We start from the raw sequence: 13,611 nt of genomic DNA on the forward strand, positions 1-13,611 counted from the left end.
GGCCTTCCTTGGTCTCTCAGAGCACCGGGCCCACGCACTGCAATCAGTTACTTGTCTCCCCCCCGGCAGACAAGTACAGGACGTTGCGTCTGCCGTCTGCCTCCACTCCCCCGTACCCTGCGAGGGCCTGGTGCAAAGTGGCACACGACGCATGAGCTAAGTGGAAATAAAAAAGAAGAGTGACGTGCTCTGCTCTATCTGATGTCCTGACATTCACCAGTGGGCATGCAGACAGAGAGCAGGACTTACCGACATGAAGTGGAACCTGAGGACGTTGTCGACCCCTAGTGCTTTCAGCTGGAGGATGACAGGTGCCAAGTTGCTACGCTGCATCTCAGGGACAGTACATTGAGGCAGCTTGTCAAAGGCTTCCTCTGAGGATAGGAAATCAGAACTGTTTGGGGTCAAATGCCACAGTCAAATGCAATCGTTGTGCCCAAGGCACAGATGTTCGTCTCTGACAAGAGGCTTTAAGATTCTAGGATCGGATGCCTAGGATGTCACACAACAAAGTTGTTTCATATTTAGAAAAGACCACTCTATACAAAAATACCTTAGCTGTTTATATCTTTATAAACAATATACCTTTTATTGAAAGAGAGAAAGGGGGAGAGGGAGAAAGAGAGAGAGAGAGAGAGAGAGAGAGAGAGAGAGAGAGGGAGGGAGGGAGGGAGAATGTGTGAACACGAGTTGGGGAGGGGCAGAGGGAGAGAGAGGGACAGAGGATCCGAAGCAGGCTCTGTGCTGACAGCAGAGTCCGACGCGGGGCTCAAACTCACAAACCGTGAGATCATGACCTGTGCCAAAGTTGGACATTTAACCGACTGAGCCACCCAGGAGACCCCCTCCCTCTTTTTTATTTTTGAGAGAGAGAGAGTATCTTTATAAAAGTCTGTCCTTTTACTTTAAGAGCCTTTTTTAATGTGCTTTTTGCCAGTAAAACATTAATCAAAGCAACAAGTACTTGCTGAATCCCTACTGGTGCCCAGGCACCATTACCCTCTGCCTGGGCTGCATCAAGTCTAGAAAGCAAGAACTGTACATATCGGCCAAGAACAATCTCAACGCAAATCACCAAAACGGTAACCACAATAGAGCAAATGACCAAATCTTACAAAGGGCAAAAATCGCCCAAATCTATCTTTTAAAACCAACGGGCCAGGCATGCGTCACACTCAGAATCTGAGGCTGCCCCAAACAGATCAAGGAATGCTGACATGCCCCATCAGGGACAAAAGGTGACCGACAGGAAAAAGCACCACAAGGTGATGCCAAGATGGGAGGCCACAGGAGAGGGGTAGGGAGGAAGAGGCTTTGGGAGGCCTTTTAATAAAAGCCTGACAAACAGGGTGGAGGAAAAAGAGGGAGGAAGGGATTAAATCACTTCTGTATATATTCAGTAAGCTTCTGGATTATACACAGCATGCTCCACCCACAAATCCCTCTAATCAGTCAACATTTTAACTACGCACACCCTCTTTAACACAAGGCTCACCCAACCTCCATGCAGATCATAAGGTTTTGGTTAACTAAGGAAAGAAAACAACAAAAGGTATCATGAAGAAACAGCACTATCCCTGAAGAACTTCAAAAATGTTTTCAGAAACAACCAATATTCTGAGGACTGATGGATGCAGATTGCCAAATGCACAGGTCTAGCTGGAAGGTTCAGAATAACAGGCGACAACAGGAAGTTCCAAATGGGATCCTCCCTCTGGGTTTCAAGAGTATCTGGGGACAGCTTTTGGTAGGATAACCACATTTTCCAAGCACACTGCTGGCCAAGGGAGAGCAAAGTTATCAGATACGAGACAACCCTGCTGAGATACCGCTCTCAGGAAGCAGTGCTTCCCAAGAGTTCAAGGACACTCAATTAAATTCCACTGAGGACTCGACTACACAAGGCCCTGGGCCAGGAGCTGCGGGAGCAGCTGTGAGATGCTTCAGTGATATGAAAGGGCTGGCACCGAGACCGGAAACAGTAAACTCCAAGGCTGGGTCCCAGTGAATGGTCCTCCTGAAGGAAAATGGAGGCTCAGGGAAGGAGGAAGCACAGTCATTAGAGGAAGCATCTGAGGTCACTTCATGAGGAAGCTGCCATTTGAGAAAGGATCTGAAGGATAAGGGGGATCTGCCGGGCAGAGGAAACAACCCAAGGAAAGGTATCAAAAGGATGAGAAATGGGTGTGGACAGACAGAAGGTATGTTCGGGAAGAGCACGGTTCAGCTCGGATGCAGGGCAGAGCAGGGTACGTGGCTCGTGGCAGAACATAAGTGAGGGCAAGTTCTGGAGGGCTCTGGGAAACGGTGAAGGGTCTGAGCAGAGAGCACTCTGCTCAGGGCTACATTCTGTGGAAGTGCATCTGGAAGCCGGTCAGCCAAAAAAGCCTAGAGGCTGGATGCTAACGCACCCCATTTCGGTCAGGTGAACCCTACCCAACCCCACTCCACTGAAACTGTTCCTGCTAAGGAAGTCAGTGACCTTTCAACCAAATCTACCTGCCTATCTCCAGTCCGCATTCTACGATCTCACTTCTTTGGAGCACGAGATAATGCGGGCCATTTCTTCTTTAAAAATAACAAGAGTTCCTCAAAAAGTTCAACATAGAATTATCATATGACCCCACAATTCCACTTCCAGGTTTATGTCCAAAAGAATTAAAAACAGGTACTCAAAACACACATTTTCATAGCAGCAACTATTCACAAAAGCCAAAAGGCAGAAATAATCAACTGATGAATGGATAAACAAACTGTGGTATATCCATCCAATGGAATACTATTCAGCCATCAAAAAAGAAGGAAGTGCTGGGGCGCCTGGGTGGCTCAGTCAGTTAAGGGTCCAACTTCAGCTCAGGTCATGATCTCACGGTTTGTAAGTTCAAGCCCCACATTGAGCTGTCAGCTCAGAGCCTGGAGACTGCTTTGGATTCTTTGTCTCCCTCTCTCTCTGCCCCTCCTCCCACTTATGCGCATGCGCTCTCTCTCCCTCTCTCCCTCTCTCTCTCAAAAATAAATAAAAATTAAAAAAAAAAGAAGAATGAAGTATGAATACAACAGAGATGAACCCAGAAAACATTTAGCATTCATTATGCTAAATTGAAAGAAGCCAGACACAAAAGGTCAACATCGTATGATCCCATTTATATGAAATATCCCACACAGAAAAATCCACTGAGACAGAACAGACTGGTGGTTGCCAGCGGGCAGGGAGGAATGAGAAGAAAGTGCTTGATGGGTATGGAGCGATGGACATATTCGGACATCAGAGTCAGTGGGGCACACTATAAATGTAACAAATCCCACTGAACCGTTCGATTTAAAATGCTTAATTTTATGTAACGTGAATTCCACCTCAATACATTTATTTTCAAGTATCTTGGAACTTTCTCTTCTCCTAACTTTCCAGATCCTTTCAGGCTCAGTGCTCTCCTCTCCAACCTTTCCTTCGTGCCTTCAGTGGTGGAAGACCCCTCCACTCTGGCCTCAGGCTCCGCCTCCCCACGTCCCATGAACACTCCTTACTCGCTTCCTCCACACCAAGTACCTGCACCTTCCATTCCCTCTGCCTGGTGCTTATCCCTTCACCTGGATAACCACTGGGCAGCCAGTGAGATCAGGTGCAAATACTCAGTCGTGAAGCCCTCCCCAGCGGGATAACTCCCTGCTCTCTGCTTCCAAGGCTCATCCCGTTACGGCAGCCCTATCACACCGCGACGTGCCAATCTGTGTCGGGGGCTGCCTCTACCCCCTGGGCTGTCCGCCACGTGCCCGCAGCCCACGCCTCGCCTAGGCCTGGATCTCCAAACCCTGGCACGATGGCTGGCATACAGCAGGTCCCCCGTAAACATTCGCTACAAGAAAGCATAACATCAAGGACTGAACAAGGGGGATGGTTACCAGAAGGAAAGAAGAGACAAATGACAAAAGCCCTGATCTGGGAAATGAGTGCAGATGGATACTGGACACAGGAGAAAATCAAAAATGGTGTGAAAATTAGGTCTGGACAACTGGGAGAAACCTTGGTGCCATCGCCCACAAAAAGGCAGCACAGAGAGAGAAAGCAGCCGTAGAGATATCACCGCCGAAGGCAAGGCTGTCTTCAAGCTGGAGAGCAAGTTCCGTGAGGACTGCGACAGTCTTTATCCTAATTTTATTTTGCTCCCTCAGAGTCTAGCCTGGTGACTGGAGTGGAACAACTACCCGTTTCCATCAGTGGTCTCAGGACAGAGCTTGCCAGTTTTGCTCTGCAAAGACGCTCTGAACCAGAGGTAAAGATGGAACCCAGTGTGAGGCCTCACAGGAATCAGGGATGCCGGAACAAGAAAGCAGCACATTAAGCTGAGGGAAAAGGTAAGAAAGACAGGACCCGAGACATGAGGCCCAGGCTGCAAGGTCACACGGCCACAGGCAGGCCTACACCCAGACGTGAGGGTGGAACGGGGACAGCAAATAACTGCTGACTCATGGGCTCACTCTGGCCGATGGGAGCAGTAGCAAAAATGTGCTAAGTTTAGAGTCAAGCAAGCAGCAGGGGCCGAGGGCAGAGGGCCTTGTGAGGGGGGTCTGGATTTTATGCGAAGTTCTGCCCATTAGGGAAAACGCGTGATCTTCTCCAGTGCTCAGGCTTCACTATGAGAAAGTCAAAAACCCTTAAGGAAAGCCACACTAACCTGTATAAAGGCGGTAACATTTTCCCGAACGGCTGCGGCCGCCACGTCCTGCGCGCTGGTTGGCTGATGCCTGGGACACTGGGACCACCACCAAGCACTCGATGGCTGTCCTGGGATTGTAGGCTCGGAGTTTCACGAAGCCACAGTCGATCACATACACAATCCCGCTGATTGTAATGGAGGTTTCAGCCACATTGGTGGCTACGATCACCTGGGTCCCCACAGGAAGAAGAGTAAAAAAGAGCTGCTTAGATCTTTTCACTGTTAAGAAACTACTCAAAATCCTACAAGATTTACTAAAGATATTTCCAACAGTGTAGAATCTGTATGAGGCAGTTTAATAGACTGGAAAGGACATGAGTTTTAGGGTCAGTGTGCCCTGGGCTTGAAATCTGCCTAAGGTGTGACTTTGGACAAATTACTTAACCTCCTGCACAGCCCCTCACCTATGTAATATCCACCCCTCCTGGGCTGTGGAGGGGATCAAGTGTGAACTATATACATAAAGTACTTACAGCCTGGCGCTCGGCCCATAATAAACACTCAACGAATGTTAGTTTTTGCCTTTTGCACAACTGAAGGAAATGACCACCTCGTACATCCCTATTCATTTATTTGCTCGCATTCGAACCATTTCTGAGAAGCTGTCTGTGCTTTGCAGGTACTGCTCAAGGTGCCAGGGATGTACGGGGAACAAGAAAGTCAGGGCCCCTGTTCTCCCAGAGTCTGCATCCTTGTGTGAGAGTCTGGGTGAAGAAGCAGTGAGCATGAACAAGCAGACAACCTCAGAGAGTGACAAATACTATGAAGAAAATGCAACAGAGTAATAACACAACATTACCGGGTGCAGTGCTCATTATGTGTTAAATAAGAATAATGTGGTACGCTACTGTGGATGGCCAAGGAAAGTCTCTCTAGAAGATTTTGGGCTGAGGCCTGAGTAACGAGAAACAGTCAACCTGCTAGAGACACAGACAGAAGAAACAGTTCGAAGCGGAAACAGCCAGGGAGGCCAGAATCCAGGGGAAGTACAAGAGGAGGCTGAGGACAGCCAGGACCAGATCGCGTACAGGCTCTGGGCCACCAGGAGGGCTGGCATTTTATTCTAAGTGCACCAGGCACTGCCCCTGGAAGATGTGAAGCAGCAAGGAGCATGCAAAACAGCACTCAGAACCTTTCAAAGGCACTTCTCCGTCTATCATTTTGTAAAAATACACATTTACTAGTTTATACTAGAGACCCACCTATCCAAACTTGTTATTTATGCTTCGCAGCTGAGAAAACTGGGCCTTGAGGTTGAGAAACCCATCCAGGTTCCGAGTAGCTCAGGCACAGAGTCCAGGTCTCCTGACTGGTTGGCCACAGTCCACGGACTCGCAGGCTTGAGGTGCTCCACCCCAACGACCAGGAGGCTGGGCAACTTCTCCCAAGTGATCAGAATCGGGAGTGGATCCTCAGACCGGCCCTCACCCACCGTGTTCTCTACCATCCGCTTGCTGATAAACAGCTACAACAAGCCAGCTTCAGGCCAGGTCTGGGCCTTCCTCGTCCTCTGGGAAGGAAAGCTGAGCCAGGCCCAGGGGACAACGAGCGGGACACAGGCTGGCTGCCTGCTCATTCCTTCCAACTCATGTTTCTCACCACACCCTTCCCCACCCCAATTTCCAGGCTAAATATTTTTAAAACCACACTTTGAATTAACTGATCCAAACTTGGCTCCATAGGCTAACTGCTGATGCCTAAAACAAACGGTTTAGAAACCATTTGTAGTAACTCATCTACACAATTCACTAAGACACTCACGTCAGGCAAGCCAGTTTCGTGCCATAGGGAACAATATTAAGCAGACAGAAAAGAGGCAGAGAGGAGTCACTTGTTCTGATCATTGCTGTCACAGTGATCCTTCTGTGGGGCAGCTTTAGAGATTTCTGAACACAGTATTCATTGTGATTTATTGTGTGCGTTTAGATCTACTGCACAGAAACCCGGACCTAAAAGTCTTACCAAGTTTCACTTCCATTAAAAAACAAGCAAACAAACCAACAAAAAACCTTCCCAGCCATCACAGATGGCTGCCAAGGCCCTGGTCAGCGGGTTAGTCTCACCTTTCTGACGCTGCGTGACACCCTTTCAAACACTTTCATTTGCTCAAAGGAAGGCAGTCCTGCGTACATGGGCAGGACTCGGAGGTGTCTCTTCATCCCAGTTCGCCCTAGAGCCCGAGCCTGCTCGATTAGCATAGACACGACCGTTTCCACCTCTTCCTAAAAACATCGAACCAGGAACCAAAGAACCTGAGATCAGTTTGAAGCACGTCATTTTTGAAAGAAAATGTTAATTCAGGACCAGAATTTTAACTGTGGTAGGATTCACGATTCCCAGGGCGAGCACACTCTGCTCTGGGGCGGTTTTTAATCAAATGCTACTGAACAGTGGTGTCTATGGGGTGAAAATTTGCAACTGTCAGGTTCATTACTGACATCTATACTATCTACAGTGAATACAAGAGCTCCCAATCAACAAAAACAATGACGATCTTACTCGGCTTTCACGTACTGTGGTAAACAAAGCACGTCCTACAGGTGGACAAGCTGTGACACATAAAATCACTACAGGCTTTCCCCAGAAAGGACTACCGTACTGTGGAAAGTGTTCGACAGTGGAAAAGACGACGGCTGGAGGGTGGTTCTGAACAGTGCTCCAACCCTGAGTGAGCAGTGGGGCTTGTTCAGGTGATTTTCCAGGGATGTGCCCGCTCACCACCCCAGGAGGGGTGGTGTCGCCGGGAAAGAGGCATACAGCAGCCAACGCACTTGCACACAGCATTTCACCACGGTTAGCACAACAGCCCGCTGACTGCCTCGTTTACTTTGGAACCAACTAATAAATTTAAAATACGCTGAACCGTCTGCAGATAGAACAGGCGGGAGCTAATGATTCCCTGACAATCCAGTCGGTAGATGAATGACATCAATCCAAACAATTTTATATGCAATTAATTAATCACAAGATACAATAAAATCAGAAATGAATAGTTAAGTAAAGGAACACGCCCCTGTGTTAATTTTGGTGTTGCCTTAACATGTCTGTTTGTCAGAGAAAATTCCAGTGGAATTACCTGGCCAGTAAGAAATGCTAGTATGTCTCCATCTCCCTCTGTCTGGTGAATTTTCATCACAGTCTCTACAGTTGACTTGATATAATCTGGAACAGGACTGAAAAGACGTAGGAGATGAATTCATCACTAGGACATGCTCATCAGTTATAGATTAATTAGCCTCATAATCCAGCAGCAAAGCCTCATGAAAGTTAGTTTGGGCCTGCCTGGCAGGTGAACAGTATGTGAATGAATAAAATAGTCATTCACTTTTTTCCTTTTTTTTTTTTTTAAAGGCAGCATTCAAAAGTAATCCATAGGGGCGCCTGGGTGGCTCGTCAGGTAAAGCGTCCAACTCTCATTATTTCAGCTCAGGTCATGATCTCACGGTTCCTAAAATCCAGCCCCGTGTCGGCTCTGTGCTGACAGTGTGGTGCCTGCTTGGGATTCTCTCTCCCTCCCTCCCTCCCTCTCTCTCTCTCTCCCCCCCCCCCCCACACACACACACGCATGCTTTCACTCTCTCAAAATAAACATTAAAAAAAAGTAACCCATAATTACATGTATACCATGATTCTTAGCTTTACCTGCAAAGATATAAAAACTCATGCAAATAGATGTGCTATCTTTAGCATGCAAAGATGGCTGGTCAGTGGAAACTGAGGGCTATGGTTCCAGTGCTAAATTCCACACTCTTTCTATTTTCCCTCCTGATCACTGGCAGCAAGTCTGAGTGGGGTACTCGAAGCTAATTGGATGCGCTGCCCGGCGAGAACAACTCAGAAGTCAGACTCCCAGCTCTGGCCTTATCAACCACTGCGCCAGGCTCCTGGTGTTCGTCTGTGCAGTGACTAGGTGTAGGAATTAGGATGGACCCTTCCCATCCAAGGGGACTCCTCCCAACCATGTCAGCCAGGCCTTCTTGCAAAGATGAAGAGAGCGAAGAAGCAAATGATTCAAATCGTTACTGCTGCTCTCGCAGACAGGCAGCCTGGGAAACCCCCGTTCTGAAGACCACCAGGCCTCCTCCCTGTAATCTCGTTACCCCTTGGCTCTTTCCCACTGAGACCGTGACTGCAGACGCCCAGAAATCTGCCCACCAGTGTCAAGAGTTCAAACGCATCGAGCAGCGACACCGAGCAGGGCTCCAGAACATCCTGCCAGTGACAGGAGACACGAAACATGCCCCTCTCCCCGGCCTGGCATACTGCCCTTGGGGCTGGGAGCGGATGCAATTGCTTCTCGTTCCACAACACAGGCCAGGTCTACTGACGACCATCATTAAAAAGGCAAGGGTCATCAAACCTTTGTAGATAAAAGATGTCCACTGGAAATGTTCGCCCTTCTACTGTAAGGATCACGCACGTATCCCTCGTTGGGTCGCTGGTCTCATTTTGATTAAAGAAATCCCGGAATTTCTATTAAAACAACAAAACAAAACAAAACAAAACTTAATTTCTCTAAAAAAAAAAATAATAATTCACAGTAACTCACAAAAAGAAAGAAAATAATATAAAACTGGAAGAGCAGGGGCTGGGTAGAAGAGACTGAATATATATTACATGGCCTATGGGTTATAAAATAACTACTAAAAATTGTGTTTTTATTACTGCAATTTTCAGGAATGACATTTCAATGACGGACTGACTCTACTAAGGTTTGATAAAAAATAATGGAGATTTCAAAACTATTCACTAATGGATCTGGGTCAACATGTAGCTGTGGTATTACTTATTTTTACCCTGTGTATTTTATTTAACAGAAAACTGGGTCAAAAGGTGTGATGCAAATTAAACACAGATTAAATCGGGCCAATCTGGAAAGCACATATGTGATCACACAGGTTATCAATTAATAGAGGAAACTTACACTTCCATGAACACCAGGTATGGTCCTGGCACCATGGTTACGGATACCTATTTACGATAACCTTCTCAGACTTTAAGCAGGGACGGTGTCTCCTCCGTCTTTCCATGCCCTGTGGGAGCGGGCACAACACTGTGTATGGGGGTCATGCACTACACACCTGAGCCCTCCCACAGCACCCAGCGGACAGAAGTAGCTCCTGGCAGTTTCTCCGGGAAAGGCGGCTATGTCCTCTTTGGGGGCACTTGACCACTAGACTGGCAGTCTATAGGGAGGCCTGGCCCGAGAGCTCTGGCCAAAGATGCAGCAGGGAGGCACCACTGAAGATCCCCTCTCGGAGAACACGACCCAAGATACACAGAGAAGCTGGCAGGGGAGCGAGTGCCAGACAGGAAGTGGCTGTGCCAACGGCAGAGGAACACGGAAACCCTGCTGGGTGGAGTGTGTCATCTGATTCCCGCCGGTGATATCCCAGTCCCCCCGAGGCCTGGCTGGGCATCCCTTTCTATTATCCTGGGAGGTCTGCCTACGTGATCACAAGTCCTGCCTCCTTTACTTCCCCGCCTATCTTTGCCAACCATGCCGCGGCCCGCTCCTGGTGCCCGGGAGCCGGGGGCGCAAGGAGGACGGCATCGAGTACCGAGTGAATGGACGTGGAGGAATACTTCTTCTACAGTCGACCGGATTGAACTACAGAAAATGGGATGCTATACGCTGACCTCAAAGTTGTGTCTGAGAAGAGTCGGCACAGACATACAAGTGCCTCATGCCAGCAAAGGACCATGTTTTGCTATGAAGAACCACAGGGCACCATTCTTCGCTTCCCTTTTGGATAAATTCCCTTCAAGGGACTTCAGCCCTCCTGTGTCCGTTGATGTGCATGTATAACAGGCAGGCTGCAAGCGACGCCCAAACAACTGAGCAGGGACGGCTCCTCCACACTAGAGAGACTGAATACTCCAGGGGACAGGCGCGCAGAGAACCAGTCACAACACAAAGCGAGGCAGAGTGACTACGTGACCAGAACAAAGCTGCCAGTGACTGGGAGAGAACGAAAGGTCAACGCTGAGTGGCTTTCAGGGAAGGCTTCAGAGAGGCAGCAGCACCCCTGGCTGAGCCTGAACGGATGAGGAAGATGATCACTGGCTGCGAAGGAGATCAGACACCGCCCCCCCTGACCCCAGGATGAGAGCAGAGTGCAGACTAAGACATAAAGCGGCCCCCGACAGAGGAGAGGGCCCAAGGTCTAGGGCAGGCCAGCCCTGTTCGGAACTAGTCCTCTTGTCTACAAAAGAGACAAACTGCTATCTCCCCTGCAAGGCCACCACACAGGCCACATAAAGCGTACGTGACTATAGTCCACAGGTCTGGCCTAAAGTATGTATCATCAGTAAGCGATTGTATTACCGCTCTGAAAGGGCCAACGTCAGGCCGCACGGGCACTTCACCTGACTCACAAGGCGAGAGCGGTGAGGACAGGCGTGACGTCATCAGACCTGCCTTCTGGATGCCTGGCTCCGGTGGCCGTTGTGAAGGCAGGCAGGGGCAAGAAGAGGTTGGAGGCCAGCCGACTAACTCAGGAAGCTATCGGAAGAGCTCAGAGGAGAGAATGAGGCGTACGCTGGGCAGGGGCCGGGTGAAAGCGAAGCATATGCCAGAGGTAAGACTGACGGGGCCCGGCAGCCGGGGAGTGGAGAGAATGGAATTACTTCTTGGTCAGGGATAACACTCCCTGAAGCAATGCAAGTCTTGAGCCTGAACAACTACGATGAGAGAGGACCACAGAGAAGCCAACAGTCACGGGGCTGTGAGTTCAGGTGGCCGGTGACCAGCCAGCTGCGAACAACTCAGCGGGAGCACAGGAACGTGGTCGAGATGGCCACAAGCACAAAGTGTAGGCTGAACCAGAGGCCGCGGAGGCGGGCAGCCCTGAGGAGGAACAGCAGCCGGCAAAGAAGTCTGAGGGGAAGCCGCAGGGAGGCAGGAGAGAGGGGAGACGGCAGGGATCCGGAAGTAGCAGACTGAGAAGGAAGATTTTAAGAAGGGCTTGGTGGGGGTGCCTGGGTGGTTCAGTGGGTCAAGCGGCTGACTCCTGACTTCGGCTCGGGTCAAGGCCTCACGGTTTGGGAGTTCAAGCCCCACGTCGGGCTCTGAGCTGATGGCTCTGCGCAGACAGTGAGGTGCCTGTTTGGGATTCTCTCTCCCACTCTCTCGGCCCCTCCCCTGCTCGTGCTCTCTCTCAAAATAATAAACATTAGGAAAAAAAAGGGGGGGGGGCCTGGTGAAGAGAACCGAATGTTACCAAAAAGGCAAGCAGAACAAGGAGGATGGCTACACCTCATTCCGAACATGTGGTGCCGAAGAGAACGGACAGGGACTTGCTCTTTCAGGAAATGAAACTCAGCGTTACTGAGGAGGCACAAGATTTTTAGCCTCAGGATAATTACCTTTCATCTTCATCTGGAAACGTAAAACACACACTACATAGAGTTACAGGCTAGAGAGCAAATACAGCGTGAGGCCGAATGAAGGAGCGGCGAGAGCGAGGAGGTGAGGAAGGAGCTCCAGGAAAAGGAGCGTGTGAGTCAGGTCTTAAAGAGGTGGGCTCGGACCAACACAGACACATGGCCCAGAACATCAAATGACAAAAAGAGGACGGTCTCTGGAACAGAGTATAAATGACGAGGACATCTGCTGGGCTGTCTTCCCAGCTCACCACTTTCCCCTCCCCGACAGCTGCCCAGACCTGACCCACAGAAGTGGACTCCCAGCGGCCATGTCTACACCACACGCCCACAGCCCTTGGTCAATGCAGATTGGTCCCGAGGGGGTACCTGACCCCAGCTGACCCTCAGTTCCTTCTCTAGGAATCTGGAAAGACAAATCAGTCTTCTGCAAGCAGCTGGACCAGTGACAAAAAACCTCGGCATTGTCAGCAACCAGATTTCCTGCCATGTGGATGGAAGCACATAAAAGAAAAACAATAGCCTGTGATACAATGGTCAATTAATACTTCCTAATTATACCTGGTCATGTTCTAGAATTGCTCGCACAATTAAGCTTCCATTAACAAAGCAGCTAACCCAATCAAGGCCACGATCCGATGGGCCCTGCCTCTGCCCCCCCCAGGCCGCGGTCACCGGTGTCTTCACTGCCAGGCTAGGTGTCCCCAGGCCCTGAAACCAGAGCAGATGGCATCTACCCCTCCAGACAGCGGGGCCTGGAATTAGTCCGTCACCCACAGAGCCAGGAGCTGAGAAGCCAGGGGCGAGGGTCTGGCACGCCTGGGCCTCCAGGGCAAATGCTGCTGTAGCCACATCCTGCCACCTCGACCCTCACTGTCCCCACTCCCTCACTCCAGTACACTGATTTCCCTCACCCTCTTCCTCTCACGTAGGGACTCCCACCCCACGCCCCACACGCACCCACTCCCACCCTCCGACGCCCTCAGTCACATAGGACTAACTCCGGCCCACGAGATCCCTGCTCACACACACACAGGCTCCTCCCCCTGGCAGGGGAGAAGCTGAGCAAGGGTGGGTGAAGGAGCGAAGGCCCAGCATGCCTTGCATCATAAAGCACCCCCAGGCCGCGCCAAGCTTCCTACACTCCACTCTCCCACTTAAAAAACCTACTTCCAGAAAGTCCACCTATATCAACTACTATAGGCAGAATGGAAAGAAGCCGTTTTTTTTTTAAGTCTCTGGGCCACACCAAAAGACAAGGAAAGGATACTGGAAGCAATAAATTTCCACAACAATTCTAAGAAAACACTGGGACGTCATCATTTTCAAACACAATAAAAACTGTTGGCAATCATTTTTAAAAGAGAAGGGGAGACGAAGGTAAGAGGTCAAACAGAAGCAGATGCTCTGTGCAACGTGGGCACGGAGGCAATGACGGGAGGTGAGGTGGGGCAGAGCCCTCTAACCCGTGTGCCGGCAGGTGCCATAGGCCATGGGGTGAGAAGTAATT

The 13,611-nt window shown here is 49.8% G+C and overlaps 1 protein-coding gene across 3 annotated transcripts in view; it reads right to left on the bottom strand.

Moving 5' to 3' along the window:
* The window catches only part of DHX35 (DEAH-box helicase 35), a 65,744-nt gene that overhangs the window by 22,949 nt on the left and 29,184 nt on the right, over positions 1-13,611 (bottom strand). For all 3 annotated transcript variants that reach the window (XM_027070089.2, XM_027070088.2, XM_027070086.2), the window contains 5 exons: positions 9,076-9,188; positions 7,792-7,888; positions 6,779-6,937; positions 4,674-4,884; positions 250-374 (listed from right to left, as the gene is read on the bottom strand). In XM_027070089.2, coding sequence (XP_026925890.1) covers positions 250-374; positions 4,674-4,884; positions 6,779-6,937; positions 7,792-7,888; positions 9,076-9,188 — 705 coding nt within the window. The remainder of the gene's footprint in view (positions 1-249; positions 375-4,673; positions 4,885-6,778; positions 6,938-7,791; positions 7,889-9,075; positions 9,189-13,611) is intronic.

The sequence above is a fragment of the Acinonyx jubatus genome, chromosome A3, assembly GCF_027475565.1.
Source record: "Acinonyx jubatus isolate Ajub_Pintada_27869175 chromosome A3, VMU_Ajub_asm_v1.0, whole genome shotgun sequence".
NCBI classification, from domain to species: Eukaryota; Metazoa; Chordata; class Mammalia; order Carnivora; family Felidae; genus Acinonyx; species Acinonyx jubatus.